This window comes from Schistocerca americana, chromosome 9, assembly GCF_021461395.2.
Source record: "Schistocerca americana isolate TAMUIC-IGC-003095 chromosome 9, iqSchAmer2.1, whole genome shotgun sequence".
Lineage (NCBI taxonomy): Eukaryota > Metazoa > Arthropoda > Insecta > Orthoptera > Acrididae > Schistocerca > Schistocerca americana.
Window position 1 is genome coordinate 79433009 of NC_060127.1, and position 24948 is coordinate 79457956.

The 24948-nt window shown below is 43.8% G+C and overlaps 1 protein-coding gene and 1 pseudogene across 1 annotated transcript in view; one reads left to right on the forward strand and one right to left on the reverse strand.

Annotated features, from left to right (window-relative positions):
• Positions 1-2604: 2604 nt before the first annotated feature.
• The window catches only part of LOC124550958 (cytochrome P450 4C1-like), an 87470-nt gene continuing 65126 nt past the window's right edge, over positions 2605-24948 (forward strand). The window contains exons 1-3 of the mRNA XM_047125773.1: positions 2605-2711; positions 17960-18194; positions 22877-23078. Coding sequence (XP_046981729.1) covers positions 17980-18194; positions 22877-23078 — 417 coding nt within the window. The 5' untranslated portion in view covers positions 2605-2711; positions 17960-17979. The remainder of the gene's footprint in view (positions 2712-17959; positions 18195-22876; positions 23079-24948) is intronic.
• On the reverse strand, positions 16680-16797 carry LOC124551627 (annotated as a pseudogene).

Here is a 24948-nt window from a genome sequence, read left to right on the forward strand (position 1 = left end):
TCTAAGCCCAGTTACGTTTCACTTGTACGTAGTGAGGTAAACTTATTGTGTCTGACATTCTGTTGACTTTTGTCTGCATAAGAGCTTATATATGTTGTAATATGAACAGGTAGTGAACTTACATTAACTGAAAACTTCACACACACACACACACACACACACACATATATATATATATATATATATATATATATATATATATATATATATATATTGTGCTCCATTGATAGTGACCGGGCCAAATATCTCACGAAATAAGCATCAAACAAAAAACTGCAAGGAACGAAACTTGTCTAGCTTGAAGGGGGAAACCAGATGGCGCTATGGTTGGTCCGCTAGATGGCGCTGCCATAGGTCAAACGGATATCAACTGCGTTTTTTTTTTTAATAGGAACACCCAATTTTATCACATATTCGTGTAATACGTAAAGAAATATGAATGTTTTAGTTGGACCACTTTTTTCGCTTTGTGATGGATGGCGCTGTAATAGTCACAACCGTATAAGTACGTGGTATCACGTAACATTCCGCCAGTGTGGACGGTATTTGCTTCTTGATACATTACCCGTGTTACAATGGACCGTTCACCAATTGCTGAAAAGGTCGATATCGTGTTTTTGTATGGCTATTGTGATCAATATGCCCAACGGGCGTGTGCTATGTATGCTGCTAGGTATCCTGGACGACATCATCCAAGCGTCCGGACCGTTCGCCGCACAGTTACGTTATTTACGGAAACAGGAAGTGTTCAGCCACATCTGAATCGTCAGCCACGACCTGCAACAAATGATGATGCCGAAGTAGGTGTTTTAGCTGCTGTCGCGGCTAATCCGCACATCAATAGCAGACAAATTGCGCGAGACTCGGGTATCTCAAAAACGTCGGTGATGAGAATGCTGCATCAACATCGATTGCACCCGTACTATATTTCTATCCAGCAGGAATTGCATGGCGACGACTTAGAACGTCGTGTACACTTCTGCCACTGGGCACAAGAGAAATTACGGGTCGATGACAGACTTTTTGCACGCGTTCTATTTAGCGACGAAGCGTCATTCACCAACAGCGGTAACGTAAACCGGCATAATATGCACTATTGGGCAACGGAAAATCCACGATGGCTGCGACAAGTGGAACACCAGCGACCTTGGTGGGTTAATGTATGGTGCGGCATTATGGGAGGAAGGATAATTGGCCCCCATTTTATCGATGACAGTCTAAATGGTACAGTGTATGCTGATTTCCTACGTAATGTTCTACCTATGTTACTACAAGATGTTTCACTGCATAACAGAATGGCGATGTACTTCCAACATGATGGATGTCCGGCACATAGCTCGCGTACGGTTGAAGCGGTATTGAATAGCATATTTCATGACAGGTGGATTGGTCGTCGAAGCACCATACCGTGGCCTGCACGTTCACCGGATCTGACGTCCCCGGATTTCTTTCTGTAGGGAAAGTTGAAGGATATTTGCTATCGTGATCCACCGGCAACGCCTGACAACATGCGTCAGCGCATTGTCAATGCATGTGCGAACATTACGGAAGGTGAACTACTCGCTGTTGAGGGGAATGTCCTTACACGTATTGCCAAATGCATTGAGATTGACCATTTTGAGCATTTATTGCATTAATGTGGTATTTACAGGTAATCACGCTGTAACAGCATGCGCTCTGAGAAATGATAAAGTTCACAAAGGTACAAGTATCACATTGGAACAAGCGAAATAAAACGTTCAAAGGTACCTACGTTCTGTGTTTTAATTTAAAAATCCCACCTGTTACCAACTATTCGTCTAAAATTGTGAGCCATATGTTTGTGACGATTACAGCGCCGTCTATCACAAAGCTAAAAAAGTGATGCAACTTAAACATTCATATTTCTTTACGTACTACACGAATATGTAATAAAATATGTGGGTTTCTATTTAAAAAAAACGCAGTTGATATCCCTTTGACCTATGGCAGCGCCGTCTAGCAGGCCAACCATAGCGCCATCTGGTTTCCCCCTTCAAGCTAGACGGGTTTCGTTCTTTGTAGTTTTTTTTGTTTGACGCTTATTTCGTGAGATATTTGGCCCGGTCACGATTAATGGACCGCCCTGTATATATTTTCAGCTGTTGAATAGCTATCTTCCGTGCTTTTAAATCAAATCATATAGACCCGTCTAGCTTTTGTCTACACCTTTTTTACGCAATTTACGTATATACATTGCCGGTTTACAATAAAATCGCATAAAAAAAGTGTCGACGAAAGCTAGACTTTGCGACTCACTGCTGTCTTTTTTTTTTTAATGCTATGGCACAACTTTTCCGGTGGGATATTACCATCTGATACGACATGTAGCTTATAAACTATTGTGATATTCTGCCTGATAATACGTGGCAGATTACAACGTCTCACAGTCCTATCTGATAACTCGTGGCTCTTTCCATCTGCTGGGAATTTCTAAACCCAGAGCACTTTTTTACTGAGAGCCGATGCACGCTCAAGGTCATGCCTAAGAACCGGTGCGGGTGGTTCTGGGTGTGTCCAAGGCTGACGGGTGGCGCATATAATAACAGCGCGTTGCATTCTGCACCGTACAGTGCTGCACCGGCAGACGTCGCTGAAGTCTCACAGCGGTGCGGGCCCCTACGTCATCGGCGCTCCACCTCTGCGTCAGGTGCCGTCCGTGTCCAGTGTTCGCGAGCAGCCCTCTCCGCCGTGTGAGTAGTCTTTCACGGGGCGCTCTACCTTCAAGTGCTGCCAGCTCAAGTTTCTCATCATCTCCGTGACGCCTCCCCTCGAATTGGTCAAACCAACATGTGATCATTCCTGCTGGTCTTTTTTGTGTATTCGAGAACTGACGTATTGTCAGATGGAAGTATGCGGCATTATAAATATTTACATATAACAAAGACCCACTCCCAGAAGGTCATTCACATTTCTTCACATTCACGATCCTCCGATTTTAGTCTGTATTGTATTATTACTTTTTATTTCACCATATTTTGGATACAGGGTGTTACAAAAAGGTACGGCCAAACTTTCAGGAAACATTCCTCACACACAAAGAAAGAAAATATATTATGTGGAAATGTGTCCGGAAACGCTTACTTTCCATGTTAGAGCTCTTCAAATCACATTAATCATGGAATGGAAACACACAGCAACAGAACGTACCAGCGTGACTTCAAACACTTTGTTACAGGAAATGTTCAAAATGTCCACCGTTAGCGAGGATACATGCATCCACCCTCCATCGCATGGAATCCCTGATGCACTGATGCAGCCCTGGAGAATGGCGTGTTGTATCACAGCCGTCCACAATACGACCACGAGGAGTCTCTACATTTGGTACCGGGGGTGCGTAGACAAGAGCTTTCAAATGCCCCCATAAATGAAAGTCAAGATGGTTGAGGTCAGGAGAGCGTGGAGGCCATGGAATTGGTCCGCCTCTACCAATCCATCGGTCACCGAATCTGTTGTTGAGAAGCGTACAAACACTTTGACTGAAATGTGCAGGAGCTCCATCGTGCATGAACCACATGTTGTGTCGTAAAGGCACATGTTCTAGCAGCACAGGTAGAGTATCCCGTATGAAATCATGATAACGTGCTGCATTGAGCGTAGGTGGGAGAACATGGGGCCCAATCAAGACATCACCAAGAATGCCTGCCCAAACGTTCACAGAAAATCTGTGTTGATGACGTGATTGCACCGAAGTCAACATTATCTTCCTTCAATTGGGCCAACTGGCGGTGAATTGAGGAAGTACAGTACATACTGACGAAACTAAATTGAGCTCTAGCACATGTCCACATAAGATCTTTTCTTTATTTGTGTATGAGGAATGTTTCCTGAAAGTTTGGCCGTACCTTTTTGTAACACCCTGTATATGAACTGCTTGTGAAATACACTAGCTGATCAAAAGTATCCGGACATCTGGCTGAAAATGACCCACCACTTCGTAGCGCCCTCCATCCGTAATGCTAGAATTCAATATGGTGTTGGCCCACCCCTAGCCTTGATGATAGCTTCCGCTCTCGCAGGCATATGTTCACTCAGGTGCTGGAAGGTTTCTTGGGGTATGGCAGCCCATTCTTCTCAGGGTGCTGCACTGAGGAGAGGTATCGATGTCGGTCGGTGAGGCCTGGCACGAAGTCGGCGTTCCAAAACATCCCAAAGGTGTTCTATAAGATTCAGGTCAGGACTCTGTGCAGGCCAGTCCATTACAGGGATGTTACTGTCGTGTAACCATTCCGCCACAGGCCGTGCATTATGAACAGGTGATCGATCGTGTTGAAAGATGCAATCGCCATCCGCTAATTGCTCTTCAACAGTGGGAAGCAAGAATGTGCTTAAAACATCAGTGTAGGCCTGTGCTGTGATAGTGCCACGCAAAACAACAAAGGGTGCAAGCCCACTCTATGAAAAACACGACCACAACGTAACACCACCGCCTCCGAATTTTACTGTTGGCACTACATACGCTGGCAGATGACGTTCACCAGGCATTCGACATACCCACACCCAGCCATCGCATCGCCACATTGTATACCGTGATTCGTCACTCCATACAACGTTTTTCCACTGTTCAGTCGTCCATTGTTTACGCTCCTTGAACTAAGCGAGGCATAATTTGGCTTTACTGGCGTAATGTGTGGCTTATGAGCAGCCGCTCGACCATGAAATCCAGGTATTTTCACCTCACGCCTAACTGTCATAGAACTTTCAGTGGATCCTGATACAGGATGGAATTCCTGTGTGATGGTCTGGATGGATGTCTGCCTATTACACATTACTACCCTCTTCAACTGTCCGAGGACTCTGTCAGTGCCGGCCGGGATGGCCGAGCGGTTCTAGGCGCTGCAGTCTGGAACCGCACGACCGCTACGGTCGCAAGTTCGAATCCTGCCTCGGGCATGGATGTGTGTGATGTCCTTAGGTTAATTAGGTTTAAGTAGTTCTAAGTTCTAGGGGCTAATGACCTCAGAAGTTAAGTCCCATAGTGCTCAGAGCCATTTTTGAACTCTGTCAGTCAATAGACGAGATCGGCCCGTATGCCTTTGTGCTGTACGTGTCCCTTCACGTTTACCACTTCACTGTCACATCGGAAACAGTAGACGTAGGGATGTTTAGGAGTGTGGAAATCTCATTTACAGACGTATGAAACAAGTGACACCCTGTCACCTGACCACCTTCGAAATCCGTGAGTTCCTCGGAGCGCCCCATTCTGCTCTTTCACGATGCCTAAAGGCTGCTGAGGTAGTTTGTATGGAGTACCTGGTAGTAGGTGACAGCACAGTGCATCTAATACGAAAAACGTATGTTTTGGGATGTCCGGATACTTTTGATCACATAATGTAAATCTATAATCGTTGCACCTGGGCTCTTACTTGAAATTTATGCATTTACGTGAGTTTATGGACTCTAAAATGTCATATCTAATTGGTACGTCTGATGTGTCTGTAGCTCGGATGTTTGTTACCGCTTGTGAGTTTTGCCTTTCGTTGTCTTGCTCTCGTAAGGTACGGACGCCATTCTGCTGTGCTCATTGTAAGGATTATTATGCAAATGATAATTAGGTTTTCTCGATAGAGTACGAAGTTCAAGTTGCTGTGCCTTTCATTTCTAACAAAAATCATGTCACTTTTATATGATTTTTAATTTTCATGATGTGTTTTTAGAGGCTCGCTAGGTCAGAGGCGTCAGCGGCACATTGTTAGTGGACGTTAATGACCGAACACTTTTTACTCCTTCTTGCGCTATACGTCCCTCAAATACTTGGACTGGTCATTTTATTTGTGCCTTGCAGGATTTTCACCCAAGCTATGCAAAAAATGATTCGGTCATTCGTCGACTAACAATGACGTCGTTGTACGGTTTACTTCTGTCGGAAAAGGCCCCACGAACATTTGGAAGTTTTTGATGGTGGTTATTTCCCTTATATTTTGCATTCTCAGCTTCACGAAGAAGGTGGTACTGAGCATTGGCTGCATTACAGCGCTGAGCCGTACATATTGCAGACGACAATACGCGGAACCACCATATGCTGATACCTACCCTGTTCTTTTTTTCTTTTTTTAAAATTATATTAAATCACTGAAATTACTGTTTTTGACTCTCTTTAAGGGGTGGGACGTCAAAAATTAAAAAAAAAAAAAAAGATTTTTGAGACACATGCCTATTTTGTAGCACACGTCTTCCTGAATAGTTTGTCGTACAAAATACATATATTTGAGAGATTATAAGGCACGTTATTTGGTCTTAAGTGTACCAAGATGCAGCGCCACACCCCTTTGCACAGCATTCTTCTGTCATATTTGCGTGTATTTCGCTCTGTAGAATTCGGATGTTTATATTTGCGCCAGAGATTGTCGTACGTGAAACAAAAGACTATTAATATACTTTGTCTGCTGCTATTGACGTCCATTGTTTTGATCGCTGATTTTGTTTGTTCTCTGTTTTGAAAGGCTTGCAGTGTGGTGTTGTGAATTTCGAAACGATTTTCATTTGGCTGTGTTGTTTTGTGTCCGTTTGTGGCATATTATCGCAAAAGATGCCTAGAATTCACAGGGGACTTGAAAAATATGAAGCAAGCAGTTTGGGCCTTATACTTCCACAAAATGTCCACAGACAACAACCTTAAGCACAACTTGTGCCCAAAGGAAAGCGAATCATGGTGTGGCTACCAAAGGTCAATTGCTGGTTGTGAAGAATATCATCACAGGAATTCTCTACAAAATGCTGCAATGGAAGCTTTCAAACCTATATTCAGGGACCTTGCAAATGAAAACTTATTGAAGAAATATCCTCCTGTACCCACAATCAAAGCTATGTGTATGGGAAAGATTGCCAAAAGCCATTTTTGTGGGAATAAATACACATGGTATTGGTGTTTATGACGAAGTTTCATGTTTTAATGATGTTGTGCAAAGCGTAAAATATGTTTTAGTGAAAGTGGGAATTAAGCCCGGTGTGAACTACATCAAAGCTTTTTATACGGTAGTCTGACAGCTTGTAGTGAAAGCAGATAACTCATTTTTGGAGGTAATAAAATCAAGAAGAGAGCATCGTAGGAATGTGAAAAGGAAGAAAATTGATTTAGAAAATGGAAAAGAACTTGCTCATGGTGCTGGACATTACTACAAGAATGCTATATACAAGCAGAAACTTCAACGGCCATTTTCTGCTAAACACAAATTTCTGTACTTAGGTACATGTAGCATCCAAAATAAATATCCTATTGCCTTCAAATTTGGTATGCTTATTAACCACAAACTCCTTAATGCAAAACTCTAGAATTTTCCAAATCTATTAAAAACTGTAGTAAAAATTGAGATAATTAACAGTAAAATTTGAGTTTTTTCTAAACATGAAGTTTAAAATTTCATGAATTAAATAAATTCCACAGAGTCATACACCTGTAAGTATGGTGTGTAAGCTGTGCAAAATTCATCGAAGACTCTCTCTTGCTTATGAAGAAAAGTGTACCTATAGCAACAAATGCAGCCAATAGTAAGTGAAAAAATCGTGAATTTTCAAATGTAAAAACGATTACTTTGCTATATTTTTGAACTTTAATTCCTATGAGTGTGGATCCTGAGTCCTTCTTGGCCATACTGACAACGTTTTATGAATTTATATGTAAAAGTATAGACAGTGGAAATTAAAATGTCCCGTGGTGTCTCTCGTGCTCCAAGTCGGTCCGTTTGAAGTCCTACCCCCCTTAAGGGTAGTAACGTGTCAGAATACCACAGCACTTTGTGCCAATTTCCACTTGGCGCTCGGTTTTACCTTCATATGGATGCAGCTATAATGTTTGAATACAGTATAAAATCAGGTTCTCAGGTACAGACCTACTTTGTGTACACTTCATGCAAACAGAGGTGGGCACCCGTATGCAATTGAGGGGAAGTGAAAGGGAGGGAAAGATATATTGCAGTGTAGCCGACGGGCAAAGGTGCTAGAGACGGCACGAGCACACGTAAGAAAATTTAAGCGGGTTTATTTTACAAACGTAGCGTGCGAAATGTAAAATTTGACCATAAACAGTAGCTTCACTGTTAGGGAGACGTTCACAGATCTTCAGACATTACAAATAAGACGGTTCATACGGTTCATCGTTTGACACAATGCTCTGAATCTGACTCATCTGCTCACGCAAGAAAATTTGACTAAATAGAAATTGAAATTAATCACTGGAAAGAAAAGTGTTAAAATTTAACTGGAGCAGACAGCTATAAAGTTTAGAAAACATTACACCTTTCAATATCACCATCAGTTTTGCGGTGCCGGTGTCTGTTATTTATGGGTGAAACGGAATCATAGCTTGGAGACTGTGGCCAGATCATTTAAGGTTCCGCGCTTGTATCCAAGTTTGCAAAACGCTTCGTGACGATTGACAATCTCAGGGACGCTGTAGCAAGTTGCAAATGAATAAATGGCAGAATACTAGTCGTAAGTATTCGGCCACTGCGTCTCCTCGTGACGATCCGTTAAGCTCGTATTGGTCGTTCGCTGTGACAGTAAAGCAGTAAAACATTTCTTGTGTCATATATCTATTAGGAGAACTGGTAAAATGAGAAAGCACGAGACTTGACTAATTTACATAAATTTAACTGCAAATAGTTCTAAAGATAGTACGTGACGCTTACATCACCTTTGTCTACACAAAAGAATAAGTACTTACTTATACGGAAGGAACGCAGCTATCAATATGAAGGCTAACAAACAAGAGAGAGTAGGAACGCTCTTCACCTACTTCTTATAACAAGAAACGAACGTATCACAATCGTTGCAGTCAGACACATGTTGACTGCAGCTATTTTTTTGAAATATTGTGTATGAAATAATAACTGCATTTCACAAAACTAAATCACGTAAACCTATTTAGATTTGAAGCTATTTACAGTAAATAAATAGATAAGTGCACGTTTTTGTGCTTTCCGCCGTTTTTACGTCGTTAAATTTACATGCTTTACATGCTTCAGATCTACATCTACATGATTACCCTGCAATTCACAATTTAGTGCCTGGCAGAGCAGCGAGCGGGAAAAAAGAACACTTAAATCTTTTCGTGGGAGATCTGATTTTTCTTATTTCATTATGATGAGCATTTCTCCCTATGTCAGCAAAATATTTTCACACTCTGAGGAGAAAGTTGATAATTGAAATTACACGAGAAGAACCTGCCGCAACGAAAAACGCCTATCTTTAAAGGATTGCCAACCCAATTCGCGTAACGTATTCGTGGTACACCCTCCCCTATTTCGCAGTGGTACACGGAGCCCCATTTCATTCAACTTTTTCTGTGTCCTTCATCGATCCTATCTTATACGGATCCTACACCGCACAGCAGTGCTCCAGAAGAGGGCGGATAAGTCTGGTGTAGGCCTTCTCTTTATTAAACATATTGCGTCTTGTAAATGTCCTAGATCGCATTCTTTAGTTTGACTCCTCCACCACATTATCAACGTCATCGGTCCAATTTAAGTTGTTTGTAATTGCAGCCCCTAAGTCTTTGGTTGCTTTCACAGCCTTTAGACGTGTGTGATTTATCGTGTTACCGAAAATTAACGGATTCGTTTTAGTACTCACGTGGATAACTTCACACTTTTCATTATTTAGAGTCAATTGCCACTTTTCTCGTAATAAATATATCTCGTCTAAATCATTTTTCAGGTGGTTTTAGACATCTGACGACTTTAAAAATTCTCGAAATGACAGTATTATCTGAGGACTCTAAATTATGCAGATCAGGAACAGTAGAGGATGCATAACACTTCCTTGGGGAACGCCAGATATTGCTTGTGTTTCACCCGATGACTCACGATCAGTTATTAGGAACTGCGACCTTTCTGGCACAGAACCACCAATGCAGTATGGAAAACGTTATGTTGAAGCGTCTACTTAAGCACCTTAGTGAAAATAACATACTGTCACAGTCACAGTTTGGGTTTCTTAAGGGTTCTGATATTGAGAAGGCTATTTACGCTTACAGTGAAAATGTCCATAATTCATTAGACAACAAATTAGAGGCAACTGGCATATTCTGTGACCTGTCAAAGGCTTTTGACTGTGTGAGTCACAGCATTCTCTTAAGTAAATTAAAATATTACGGCATCACTGGTAGTGCTTCAAAGTGGTTTCAGTCATGTCTTACTAACACAAAGAAAAGGTGTCATTATGTAACACTTCAGCAGTAGGCAATCAGACATTATCTGACTGGGACGAAATTACATGTGGTGTTCCCCAAGGTTCCATACTAGGTCCACTACTTTCTCTTATATATATTAATGACCTGTCATCTGTTACATTACCAGATGCCAAGTTTGTCTTATTTGCAGATGATACAAACATTGCAACAAATAGTAAATGAAATATAAATTGGGAAATGGCAGCTAATCAAATTTTTACTGACATTAATAAGTGGTTCATAGCCAATTCACTGCCATTAAACTTTGAAAAGACCCACTATATGCAGTTCAGAGCTTCCAAGAGATTTCCTTCTAGTGTGTGTACAAAATATGATGACATGGAAACAGGAGAAGTTGAGAGTGTAAAATTCTTGGGATTACAACTTGATAATAAATTCAGTTGGGAGCGACATACTAACAAACTGCTAAAGCGCCTAAACAGGCTGTGTTTGCAATGCGAATGATGTCAGACATAGGAGATATAAATATAAAAAAACTGGCATATTTTGCTTATTTTCACTCCATCATATTTTGTGTAACTCCACCAACCGAGAAAAAATGTTTAGGGTACAGATGCGTATAATAAGATTAATGTGTAGTGTAAATCCAAGAACATCATGTCGAAACGTATTCAAAGAATTGGGCATACTAACCACAGCTTCTCAGTATATTTATTCCTTAATGAAGTTTGTTGTAAATAACACATCTCTTTTTCCAACTAACTGGTTAGTACACAGTACCAATTCTAGGAATAAGAAGAATATACATAAAGATTTAAAATCACTTATTCAGTGACGCATATTTTCAATAAGTTTCCAACAGCCATAAACAGTTTAGTTTCAGACAAGAAACAATTTAAACATAATTTAAAAGAATTTTTGGTGGCCAACTCCTTCTATTCCATCCGTGAATTTCTCAACAAGTGCAGTAGACCATTGTAATGAAAATTTGTTATACTTTAATTTTTGAAAAAAAAAAAAAAACAGCCAAGTAACTACCTACTGTATGAATGATGGATGTATGGAATGCCGATGTAAGTCTTACATCTGTAAATAGTGGAGGTTTAATTTTAAATCTTGTACATAATTTGACTTCTTAACTGACGATCATTGAAGTGAATAATTTACTATAATTTTTGACAATACTTGGTTGTAATAGCCAAGTAACTAGCTACTGTGTGAATGATGGATTTAATGTAAGCAGATGTAAGTATTAAACCTTTAAATATTAGAAGTTTAATTTTAATTCATGTACATAATTTTACTGTTTATTGACTGAGGATCATTAAAATTAATGAAACTCAAGATTTTCTAATTACATTTTTGTAATGTGTTTATCTGACATATTCCACACCCAAGAGGATCCCCTCTTTTGTGGGTGTATGGAATGAATAATTAATCTAATCTAATCAGATGCACTATTGATACTCCATAGGCAAGCAATTGGTTGGAAGTCGCTTGTGAGGAACGGTGTCAATGTCCTTCTGAAAAAAAGCAGGTATCCACTTGAAATCCCTGGTCAATAGCACTCATTAGTTCTTGAGAATAAGGAACAATGTTTGATAAGAATAGTATTTTACGATATTTTCTGAATCTGTGATGGCTATTTGTCAATAAATTGTTTTCCTCGAGGTAATTCATAATCTTGGAATACAGTATATGTTCCAAAAGTCCTACCGTGAATCGTTAGTAATATGAGTCTGTAATTCAACGGATTACTTTTGTTTGCTTTCAAGGGTATTGGAGTGACTTGTGCAACTTCCAGTCTTTACGTACGCATCTTTCGATGAGGGAGTAATTGCGTGTTGCTGCTAAGTATGGGGCTATTGTATTAGTATACTCTGGAAGGAACTCGACTGGTATACTGTCAGTATCTGAGGCCTTGCCTTTATTAAGTGATTTAAGGTACTTCGCTAAACCGAGGACATCTGCTTTTAAGTTACTTACATTGGCAGATGCTGCATCTTCTACTGTCACTATTTCCACACACAAAACACATTTAGAGAGTGTTCATCGTTGTCACTTCAGTATACAGCTGACGGTTGACCATATTCGCGACTACGAATACATATCTCGGAAACCACCATATGTCGCACTACCTAGCTCCTTACGCCAAAGTCCCCCGAATACATCACCTAAGGTTCTCCAGCATTATTCACCAGATTCCTGCATAGGAAGAAAGAGACTACAAGGAACCGAGATCCCTGTTGCCTTTTGTTGCCCTCGCATACCATTTAGGCTTGTAATACCTTCCGACATGTCTGAAGCAACGGACATTATTCATAATCCACAGCTGAACGAAACAATTCGAAATTTATTCACTGACTCTAAATTATTTGACATCCGCTGTATTGGGTACAGATGTACTACTTATTAGTGTCATACGAAAATTTGTACCGGACCGGGATTCGAACCCCCGATTTCCCTCTTATGCAGGTACGTGACGATAGTAACAGCGTCCACGATTCCTTGTAGTCTCATTACCCCTGCTCATAAATGCAGTTAAAAATAATGGCGCGCTCTAAGTGATGAATATGGCGAACTGTGGCGTAAGGATGTAGACATTGTGACATATGGAGATTGGGGTAGGTCCATAGACAGGCAAGGAGTGCCGAAGTGGTTGACGGAGGCAGCTCGCAATAAGTGGACAATCCGGGCTCAATTCTTGGTCTGGTACAAATTTTCATGTGTCGCTAATACACCGATGAATCAAGACAGCACGACCACCTGTTTAACAACGTGTTGTTCCACTTTTCAAACACAGTACAACAGAGATTCTGCTTGGCATGGATTCTACAGGTCCTCGAAAGATTCCAGAAGTCTGCGGCACTAGATGTACACTCTCAGGTCAAGCAATTCCCGCAAATTACGGGATGGTGTTGTGTAGGTACAGAGCTGGCGCCCAATAGGTGTTCCAGAGTGTACAGATTAGGCACACCCGCCAGGTTAGCCGAGAGCGCTAATGCGTTGCTTCCTGGACTCAGGTAGGCGCGCCGGCCCCGGATCGAATCCACCCGGCGGCTTAAAGGGAGGCTGATGTGCCGGCCAGCCTGGATGTGGTTTTTAGGCGGTTTTGCACATCCCACTAGGTGAATACCGGGCTGGTCCCCGCGTCCCGCCTCAGTTACACGGCTCGCAGACATCTGAACACATTCGCACTATTCCATGGATTACACTAGACACAGACAGTTGGGGTGCACTAATTTCATCCTGGGGGGTACGGGGTGGCGGCAGGAAGGGCATCTGGCCACCCCTTAAATTAATCTTGCCACATCTGATTAACCATGCCGACCCTGTGTCATTGTGGGAAAAAGGCACAAGTGAAAGAAAGAAAACAAAGTGTACAGATCAGGCACATTTGCTGTGCAGGACTTCAATGTGAGTTCACTATAATGCCCCTCAAACCAAAGTAGAACGATTCTGACCTTGCAACATGGGGCCGGCCGCGGTGGCGGTGCGGTTCTAGGCGCTCCAGTCCAGAGCCGCGATGCTGCTACGGTCGCAGGTTCGAATCCTGCCTCAGGCATGGGTGTGTGTGATGTCCTCAGGTTAGTTAGGTTTAAGTAGTTCTAAGTTCTAGCGGACTGATGACGACAGCAGTTGAGTCCCATAGTGCTCAGAGCCATTTTTGCAACATGGGGAGTTATCCTGCTTGAAGATGTCATCATCGTAAGGAGAGACTTCAAGCGTGAAGCAATGCAGATGGTCCTCAATAACGCTCACGCTGTTCACTGCCTTCGATTACCAACAAAGATCCCATGGAAGCCCAACTCAATATACACCAAGCATAAATATGCCCTCAGCTGCCTGCATGTGTGGCGCAGTGCAACCGTTCGCTTGGATGACGGCGTGTAAGTACCCTGCGATCGACCTGGTGTAGGAAGAAATGAGATTCCTTCGACAGGCGACACGTGTCTACTGATTCACAGTGAAAACTCATTGATGCTGTGCGCTCTGCAGTCATAACTGACAATGTCGTTGGGTCAACACAAGAATGTGCAGAGGTTGTGTGATGTGGAGGTCCATGTTCAACATGGCGTTTGAACGGTGTGCTCCGAAATACTCGTGCCTGCACCAGAATTGTACTGTGTCGTCACATCTGCCAAAGATCGCTGCATATCGTGGATTACACAGACGGGGATCCTCAGACCTCTATGTTTTGTGATGATACATGGTCGACCAATACCATTACGGCCTACTCGTTGTCTCACCATCCTTCAACCATTCTCCAAACGTGCTCACGACAGTAGTACGCCAACAGGCGACCATATTCGCCACAACAATGTGCCCTTTGTGAAAACCGCTTGCGTCAGTGGATTTACGCACGTAGAATGACTGTCCATTCGTCCCTCTTACATTCTTTCCTTACAGCATCACGTGGCCGCAACACCAACAGGGGGCATTCAGCCTCGCAGTCGTCAGTGGTCATAATATTTTCGCTCGTGGCTGTAGGTAATACATGTATACCTCATAAACTTTGTGATCAAAAGTATCTGGACACCTGGCTGAATCTGACTTACAAGTTCGTGACGACTTCCATCCCTAATTCTGGAATTCAGTACGGTTTGGCCGACGCTTAGCCTTGATGACAGCTTCCACTCTCGCAGGCATACGTTCAGTCAGGTGCTGGAAGGTTTCTCGGGGAATGGCAGCCCATTCTACACGGAGTGCTGCGCTGAGGAGATGTACTGATGTCGGGCTGTGAGGTCTGGCACGAAGTCGGCGTTCCAAAAATTCGCAAATGTGTTCCATAGGCTTCAGCTCAGGACTCTCTGCAGGCCAGTCCATTACAGGGATGTTATTGTCGTGCACTCCGCCACAGGCCGTGTATTATGAACAGGTGCTCGATCGTGTTGAACGATGCAATCGCCAACCCCGAATTTCTCTTCTAGAGTGGAAAGCAAGAAAGCGCTTAAAACATCAATGTAGGCCTGTGCTGTGGTAGTGCCACGTAAAACAACAAGGGGTGCTAGTCCTCCACGTGAAAAACACGACCATACCATAACACAACGGCCTCCGAATTTCACACTGGCAGATGACGTTCACCGGGCATTCGCCATACTCACACTCTGCCATCGTATCGCCACATAGTGTTTCGCGATTAGTTACTCCATACAACCTTTTTCCACTGTTCAATCATCCAATGTTTGCGCTCCTTACACCAAGCGACGTGTCGTTTGGTATTTACCGGCGTGATGTGTTGCTTATCAACAGCCGGTCGACCACGTAATCCAAGGTTTCTCACCTCCCGCCTAACTGTCATAGTACCTGCAGTGGATTGTGATGCCGTTTGGAAATCCTGTGTGATGGTCTGGATAGATGCCTGCCTATTACACCCTCTTCAATTGTCGGCGGTCTCTGTCAGTCAACAGACGAGGTCGGCCTGTACGCTTTTGTGCTATCATATCGGAAACAGTGGACCTAGAGATGTTTAGGAGTGTGGAAATCTCGCGTACAGACTTATGACACAAGTGACACCCAATCACCTGACCACGTTCGAAGGCCGTGAGTTCCGCAGAGCGCCCCATTCTGCTCTCTCACCATGTCTAATGACTACTGAGGTCGCTGATTTGGAGTACCTGGCAGTAGGTGACAGCACAATGCACCTAATACGAAAAACGTGTGTTTTTGGGGGTGTTAGGATACTTTTAATCACAAAAATGGTTCAAATGGCTCTGAACACTATGGGACTTAACTTCTAAGGTCATCAGTCCCCTAGAACTTAAAACTACTTAAACTTAAGTAACACAAGGACATCCCACACATCCATGCCCGAGGCAGGATTCCAACCTGCGACCGTAGCGGTTGCACGGTTCCAGACTGTAGCGCCTAGAACCGCTCGGCCACCCCAGCCGGCGTTTTAATCACATCGGATGTCAAAGAATTGGCAGTCAGTGAATAAATTTCGTCAGTAATGTCAGTTTTTTCAGACATGCCAGTTAAATATTTCAAGCCTAGATGGGTATACAGTGATGACAATAGCGCTCTCTGTTCCTCGTAGTCACAATATCCCTGTGTGGAAGTCCAATTAATAATGGTGGCGCGCGTTAGGAAATTAATATAGGCGATTACGGCATAACGATGTAGGAAATGTGACACGCAAAGGTTGGGGTCGGTCCATAAGCGTCCACGGATAGTCAAAGTGGTTAACGCGATCACTCGCAATAAGCCAGGATATCTGGGTTCGAGCACCGAGCACCGAGCCGAGCGAGGTGGCGCAATGGTTAGCATACTGGACTCGCCTCCGGACGACGGTTCAAAACCGCGTCCGACCATCCGGATTTACTCCTCCCGAACAGGCCACGAAGGCGCAAAGGTACCGACCGGCCGTCGTGTCATCCTCAGCCCACAAGCATCACTGGAGGCGGATAAGGAGGAGCATGTGGTCACCACACCGCTCCCCTGGCCGTGTGTCAGTTAACGAGACCGGAGCCGCTACTTCTCAATCAAGAAGCTCCACAGTTTACCTCACAAGGGCTGAATGCACCCCGGTTGCCAACAGTGCTCGGCAGACCGGATGGTCACCCATCCAAGTGCTAGCCCAGCCCGACAGCGCTTAACTTCTGTGACCTGGCGGGGACCGGTGTTACCACTGCGGCAAGGCCGTTGGCCATCCTGATTTAGGTTTTCTGTAATTTCCCTAAATCGCTTCAGGCAAATGCCGGGGTGGTTTCTGTGAAAGGGCACGGCCGATTTTCTTCCCCATCCTTTCCTAATCCGAGTTGGTGCTGCGTCTCTAATGACCTCGATGTCGACGGGACATTAAACACCAATATCCTCCTCCTCCTCGAGCACCGGTCTGACACAAATTTTCGTATTTCAATAACAGGTAATACATCTATCCCTAATGCATCTGATGTCAAGCAATTCACAGTCAGCAAATAAATTTGGAATCAACAGATTTCAAGAGCTGAATCGAACTGGGTTAGGATATAAATCTCAGCAGTCTGGTAGTCTGTAAATGTCAGTCGCCCAAGTCAGCAGATGTTGGGGAAATACATATGAACACCAAGAACGCAAAACTATAGCTGCCTGTTGACGTCAGTGAATTGTATTCAACCAATGTCACAGACCGACTTGGTAAAATAATAATAATAATAATAATAATAATACTGGAAACTTCCTAGTTTCACGATTCTGGGTGAAAGTTCAAAGTAACCGTAAAATTTGTGTCAATTTTACCGTAAATAATTTTACCCAGGAATGCAAAGAAAACTTTGGAGGTATGAACTGAACAACGCCTTCAGTCACAACATTTTCGTGTTTTATTGACTACACGATGCATTTCGGACCCTGTGGGTCCATCGTCAGGTGTAATTTGTCTTAATACATGTTTTGTGAGGTGAAATGCATATTCCTGTCACGAAAAGGTTTAATGCTAGGTTATGAATTTCGTAAGTCGTACACGGAAAATGTGTACAAATATTTGCCCATAGTTTCCGCATTTTTCTCACCATGTCTAATGACTACTGAGGTCGCTGATTTGGAGTACCTGGCAGTAGGTGACAGCACAATGCACCTAATACGAAAAACGTGTGTTTTTGGGGGTGTTAGGATACTTTTAATCACAAAAATGGTTCAAATGGCTCTGAACACTATGGGACTTAACTTCTAGACCACGAGGACTAAGTGATCTTTACGGCTTTATTCAGGATCTATTTTGCACGCAATAGCTGTAGAACGCCATCTGATGCTTGCCATCCTTACTGAACTTGCCTGTGCACAGTAATGAAAACCATGCCAAAGAGTGATCAGCTGTGCTTCTGACTGTAGGTTGGTTACCAGTGGCCACCATGGTGTGGTGGTCGTGGTTGTTGACGCAGCTGGCGGTGTGGTGCTGCGCCGGCGTCGCGGCGGTACTGTGGTGGCTATGGGTCACCAGACCCCGCGTGGACGTTCCAGGGCCGCCCACGCTGCCCATCATTGGGAACATTCTGGAATTCCGCGAGGTTCCGGTGACTCTACACAAGTTTCGAGAATTCCACCATCGGTATGGAGACTTGACTAGGTGAGCTTCTAGTGCCTCTGTGTTGACAGTGGTCAAAGGTGTTTAATATTTATGCCATTATCTATAATATTGGCACTAGAGCATATGTCAACCACTGTTTGTTAACTCTTCCTCATTTTAACAATCTTACTTTTGTCATGTTCTTCTTTTTATTGCTTTTTATTACTGCAATGCCTTTATACGTTATAAGCTCACTACAGACTTCAACTATTGTATGCCCCCTTTATTTGCACTGTTTCAATTAATTATTGAAGACTGGTGTACGCCGACATTAGCGACATCTGGTGAACTTACTGATGTGTCGACAGAAGTGCCGACACTGTGTGATTTGAGGGGACCGCAATGCACGCTATAAACACACGAAGGATGGCGTGAGGTCTGAAACAGGATACGTAATGAATGCTATAAAGAAAAGTACGTAGCTTCTGGAATACTTAACTTTAATCCATCCTTGTTGTATACATCGTTCTTGATGAGACATGCTTTATACGATAAGTATCGATTGCTATGTAAGGCTAATGGCGCCTTGCTAGGTCGTAGCCATGGACTTAGCTGAAGGCTATTCTAACTATCTGCACTGCAAAGGAGCGAGGCTTCGTCAGTGTAGTCGCTAGCTACGTCGTCCGTACAACTGGGGCGAGTGCTAGTCCGTATCTCGAGAGCTGCCTTGTGGTGGCGCTCGGTCTGCGATCACACAGTGGCGACACGCGGGTCCGACATGTACTAATGGACCGCGGCCGATTTAAAAGTACCACCTAGCAAGTGTGGTGTCTGGCGGTGGCACCACACTTACAACAACAAAAGCTGTACGGCAGCTTGTTTTAAACAGTAGTGCTACTGACAACATGACTCGTGCATATGATGTTATTTATATGTATTTGACGATGCTGGTGCTGATTCTGCATTTAACATTTGACGATGCCAATATGGCTGCAGTAGATTAGGACTTTGTTTTTATGAAACAGGTATGCATCTTCATACTTAAAGCGCACAAATGTATATATTGTCAGTACTACTTTTCATAATGGTCTATGTATTGTTTTTAAGCTGTAGACAATCTACGAGTGTATTTATGTTTTTCCCAGTTTTGCTCCAGATCAGATGATGGTCATTAAAGACCGAAACCGGTAATCTGTTAACAAAAAGTGTGTGACCATGAAAGGAAACTTAGTGATCCATTTGACAGAATACAGATAGAAGTCGACCACGGTGGTAACAGATTCACAGCCTTCCTCAGTGTGAGCCACATCGTCAGATTTCTATTTGTCCAACAGTTTTTCTTTTAGAAGCGCGATTCCACCCTGTATGGAGATTTGAGTATGTTAGCTTATTGCGACGCTCGGGGCACTGGCTGGCTATTAACGTAACACTCGGAAAGAAAAAATGCTGTCTAATCTTCAGAAATCAGTGGTATAGTTATGGAGAATCGGATACTCTTCGATAAGTTGAAGCCTTACGGAATTAGGTGAACAATGGTTCTTTTCATAACTATAAACTAAAACTGAATTTTTTCCTCCACTGTCAGAAACCCGGCTTGCAGACAAACTCCAAAAGTAATGACTTTGGACACCATATGGTCTCAGTTCCTAGGCGGTAACGTTAAAAGCATTCTATGATTCGAATCCTTATGTATAGATGACATACTTCAGCGAGACAATTCCTAGATAATTGCGATGAGAATGTGGAAAACCCGAGCGAGGTGGCGTAGTGGTTAGACACTGGACTCGCATTCGGGAGGACGACGGTTCAATCCCTCGTCCGGCCATCCTGATTTAGGTTTTCCGTGATTTCCCTAAATCACTCCAGGCAAAAGCCGGGATGGTTCCTCTGAAAGGGCACGGCCGACTTCCTTCCCCATCCTTCCCTAATCCGATGAGACCAATGACCACGCTGTCTGGTCTCCTTCCCCAAACAACCAACCAATGTGGAAAACTATTTGAAAAAAGATGGTACCACTCCACTGTTGATCAACACATTGGTCTTCATGATTCGTTAATCAAATCTGCCCGCCTCGTGGTTTGCCAGGTATTATTCGTCCCTATCCTCCGTCACTACCATGAAATTGTTGTGGATAGAGATATAAAGAACTATTAGACAAGACCACCCTATAGAGCTCTCCCCCCCCCCCCCCCTCCACACACACACACAAAAGAAAAAAAAATCTGCAGCCCCACAGTCACACTCACTTTCTCTCTCTCTCTCCCTTTTCACACACAACATACACACACACAAAAACAAAGTACAAAGTACTTGTAATAATAATAATAATAATAATGAAAAATCCTCAAACCTGCTCTCTGTCTCTCATACACACACACACACACACACACACACACACACACACACACACACACAAAAGATGCACAAACTCCTCTGAAAGATTCAGAACAACTGTGTGGAGCACTTTCAACTGTTCCCCCATCAGCCATCTTGCTTTACACCTTCAACTGTCCCACTGTCCGCCATGTTTGTTTTTATAGCTGGTAAACAGGGAAACAGTGACAGTGACTGTGACAGCTCAATATATAGTATCCATCTTTTGATATGCAGCTCCTTGTATTGACCGTGTTTGCAGTTAAAAATTTTTGGATGTGAGGTCCACCAGTTATGCAAAACACCGTTTTTGTAAGTAACCAAACATGTTTCGGCACCACTGTGTCATAATCAGTGGGTTCTCGTTTTTTCATTAAGGTGTTCCTGTATTTGTTGTAGAGCTTGCTGGGGAATGCCTGGCTGGGTGTTTTGCATAACTGGCGGACCTCACATCCAAAAATTTTTAACTGCAAACACGGCCAATACAAGGAGCTGCATATGAAAAGATGGATATTTCGTCGCCCAGACAGGCATTTCCTAGCAAGCTCTACAAAAAATACAGGAACACCTGAATGAAAAAACGAAAACCCACTGATGATGGCACAGTGGTGCCGAAACATGTTTGGGTACGGAGAAAAACGGTGTTTTGCATAACTGGCGGACCTCACATCCAAAAAATCAATATATAGTGTTAGACAGTGATGAAGATGAGGAAAAAGAAAACGTAAGTGAAATATCATGTAAATACACACACACACACACACACACACATATATATATATATATATATATATATATATATATATATATAATTTCAGGCATAGAAATAATAATTTTCAAATCGTAATTTTGGCTTAAGTAATTTATCTACTTTAAGGTGTAAGTGGTTGCAGATGACAAACTGTGGAACAAAACAGTCACAGTAGAAAGACAATACAACAGAAAAACCACACCATGTGGTAAAAAGGTATGAATTCAAATTTTATGTGTTTTTTCAAATATCTGTAATTAATATACGAAGACAGTAACTTGTTTTCGAAAGAACAGTTACTGTTGATGACCGTGCAGCTTTTCCCTGGAATAAATGATGACTGACAACCTCAGCTGCCGACAGGTGTTGTTGATATACCTCGATGTGGACAGTCCCGGTCGGGGCACACATTTTCAGTTGTCCACATAGAGGTATATCAACAACATCTGTCGGCAGCTAAGGTTGTCAGTTAGTCATCGTTTATTCCAGGGAAAAGCTGCACGGTCATCAACAGTAACTGTTCTTTCGAGAACAAGTTACTGTCTTCGTATATATAGCTAAAGGCTACCCAGCCACTGACCTTCGTCTGTGCGAATGCGCACAGGTTGCCCAAACTCTTACGGGAATCGCCAAAGCGTGCGCGAGTAGTGAGTGGTTGGGCAAATGTCTATAAGGTACAATACATATGTAGAATTGTGGACAGTTGGGAATGTGAGTCTCACGGGAAGCTTGCAAGGGATAAGTCCCTGCAGTCGCGCTATTCGTCTGTGTCCTCGGTGGCTCAGATGGGTCATATTGATCCTCTACGGACGGAATAGGGGGGAACCCCTCCCAACAGACGAGAAGACGACTCGGACGCTCGGCTACGGCAGTTGTAGGATCTTTCTTTGTAATGAAACAAAAATAAATCTATAATACAAAAAAAAGTTATAAAAATCAAAGAAATAAATAAATAAAACAACATCGACAAACCCACTACATCCTCTTCCTGATCCTTCGATCCAAAAAAAAAAAAAAAAAAAAAAAGAAAGAGATGAGGGTAGAGCGTCTGCCATGTAAGCAGGAGATCCCGGGTTCGAGTCCCGGTCGGGGCACACATTTTCAGCTGTCCACATCGAGGTATATCAACAACACCTGTCGGCAGCTGAGGTTGTCAGTTAGTCATCATTTATCTGTAATTAAGATGCAAAAAATGTAAAAACTAATAGTTATATGTATACGACAGTAAAGAGCATTCTTTATCTTTAGCAGCCATAGAATAAAAGCCTACTGAAGACGCTGCAACTGCAGTGAAACATGTATGGGTTAAAAAACAAAATTGTGTTTTGCTAAAAGCGGACCCTATCCAAAAACCTATGTGGAGATACAAAACGTGACGAGAGAGATCTGCAGGAAGAGACGCAGGCAATCTTCAATTTCTGCAAAAACTTTTAGATTCTCTTAGTGTCTCGCACGTATCACGTAGAATCGGATAAATGTCTTCACTGTCGCATCGTGGTGTACCTGACTTGTTCTTGAACTTTGGCTTACACACGATTTTAGTTATTAATCGCGTAGGGTGGTTTTTCAGCCACACCAAGAAATGATGATGCGGGTACCCTTGTTATGCTGGTGGCAGGTTCTACCTGGGTCCCATTCTGGTGGTGCTCGCGGCGCACCCGGACGATGTGCAGCAGACCCTGCTGACGGCCAAGATGGTGGACCGCGACCCCTTCACCACGCACGCCATGCGGGTCTTCGCCGGTGATGGGATACTCGCCACCAGTGGTGACCGGTGGAAGACACACCGGAAACACGTCAGCCACACGTTTCGCTCTGAGGTGAGTTAACCAGCCTACGTTAAGTTGCGTCCTCTATCGGCAGCCACTGGATGGTGCACTGAAGTAGTGAAGCAACATAAATCCAGACTATCTAACAATTAGGTTCCCTTCTGAGTATGCTGGTGCAATAGCTCTGTACTTAACAAACATACACGGGGTGTTCAAAAAGTCTCTCCGCAGTGCCGTATGATTGTTAGCCACGCGTGCCGTAGGCCGCAGTGAATATACCGAAATGAAACTCAGTGAAATACAAGTTATTAATACACTCCTGGAAATGGAAAAAAGAACACATTGACACCGGTGTGTCAGACCCACCATACTTGCTCCGGACACTGCGAGAGGGCTGTACAAGCAATGATCACACGCACGGCACAGCGGACACACCAGGAACCGCGGTGTTGGCCGTCGAATGGCGCTAGCTGCGCTGCATTTGTGCACCGCCGCCGTCAGTGTCAGCCAGTTTGCCGTGGCATACGGAGCTCCATCGCAGTCTTTAACACTGGCAGCATGCCGCGACAGCGTGGACGTGAACCGTATGTGCAGTTGACGGACTTTGAGCGAGGGCGTATAGTGGGCATGCGGGAGGCCGGGTGGACGTACCGCCGAATTGCTCAACACGTGGGGCGTGAGGTCTCCACAGTACATCGATGTTGTCGCCAGTGGTCGGCGGAAGGTGCACGTGCCCGTCGACCTGGGACCGGACCGCAGCGACGCACGGATGCACGCCAAGACCGTAGGATCCTACGCAGTGCCGTAGGGGACCGCACCGCCACTTCCCAGCAAATTAGGGACACTGTTGCTCCTGCGGTATCGGCGAGGACCATTCGCAACCGTCTCCATGAAGCTGGGCTACGGTCCCGCACACCGTTAGGCCGTCTTCCGCTCACGCCCCAACATCGTGCAGCCCGCCTCCAGTGGTGTCGCGACAGGCGTGAATGGAGGGACGAATGGAGACGTGTCGTCTTCAGCGATGAGAGTCGCTTCTGCCTTGGTGCCAATGTTGGTCGTATGCGTGTTTGGCGCCGTGCAGGTGAGCACCACAATCAGCACTGCATACGAGCGAGGCACGCAGGGCCAACACCCGGCATCATGGTGTGGGGAGCGATCTCCTACACTGGCCGTACACCACTGGTGATCGTCGAGGGGACACTGAATAGTGCACGGTACATCCAAACCGTCATCGAACCCATCGTTCTACCATTCCTAGACCGGCAAGGGAACTTGCTGTTCCAACAGGACAATGCACGTCCGCATGTATCCCGTGCCACCCAACGTGCTCTAGAAGGTGTAAGTCAACTACCCTGGCCAGCAAGATCTCTGGATCTGTCCCCCATTGAGCATGTTTGGGACTGGATGAAGCGTCGTCTCACGCGGTCTGCACGTCCAGCACGAACGCGCCAGGTGGAAATGGCATGGCAAGCCGTTCCACAGGACTACATCCAGCATCTCTACGATCGTCTCCATGGGAGAATAGCAGCCTGCATTGCTGCGAAAGGTGGATATACACTGTACTAGTGCCGACATTGTGCATGCTCTGTTGCCTGTGTCTATGTGCCTGTGGTTCTGTCAGTGTGATCATGTGATGTATCTGACCCCAGGAATGTGTCAATAAAGTTTCCCCTTCCTGGGACAATGAATTCACGGTGTTCTTATTTCAATTTCCAGGAGTGTAGATGTAGATGTAGAAAGTGGATATGGCAGTTTTCAATTCGTAGATGGATTTTGGACGTTTTTTTAGACAATTAATTATACCCTTGTTAATTAATAATCTTCGTCTACCTAAACGTTCATAAATAATATTAGACAAACAAAATAATCCAGAAGAACATAAACCATGACCAACCATTAAAGAAAGAAAACCTATACAACC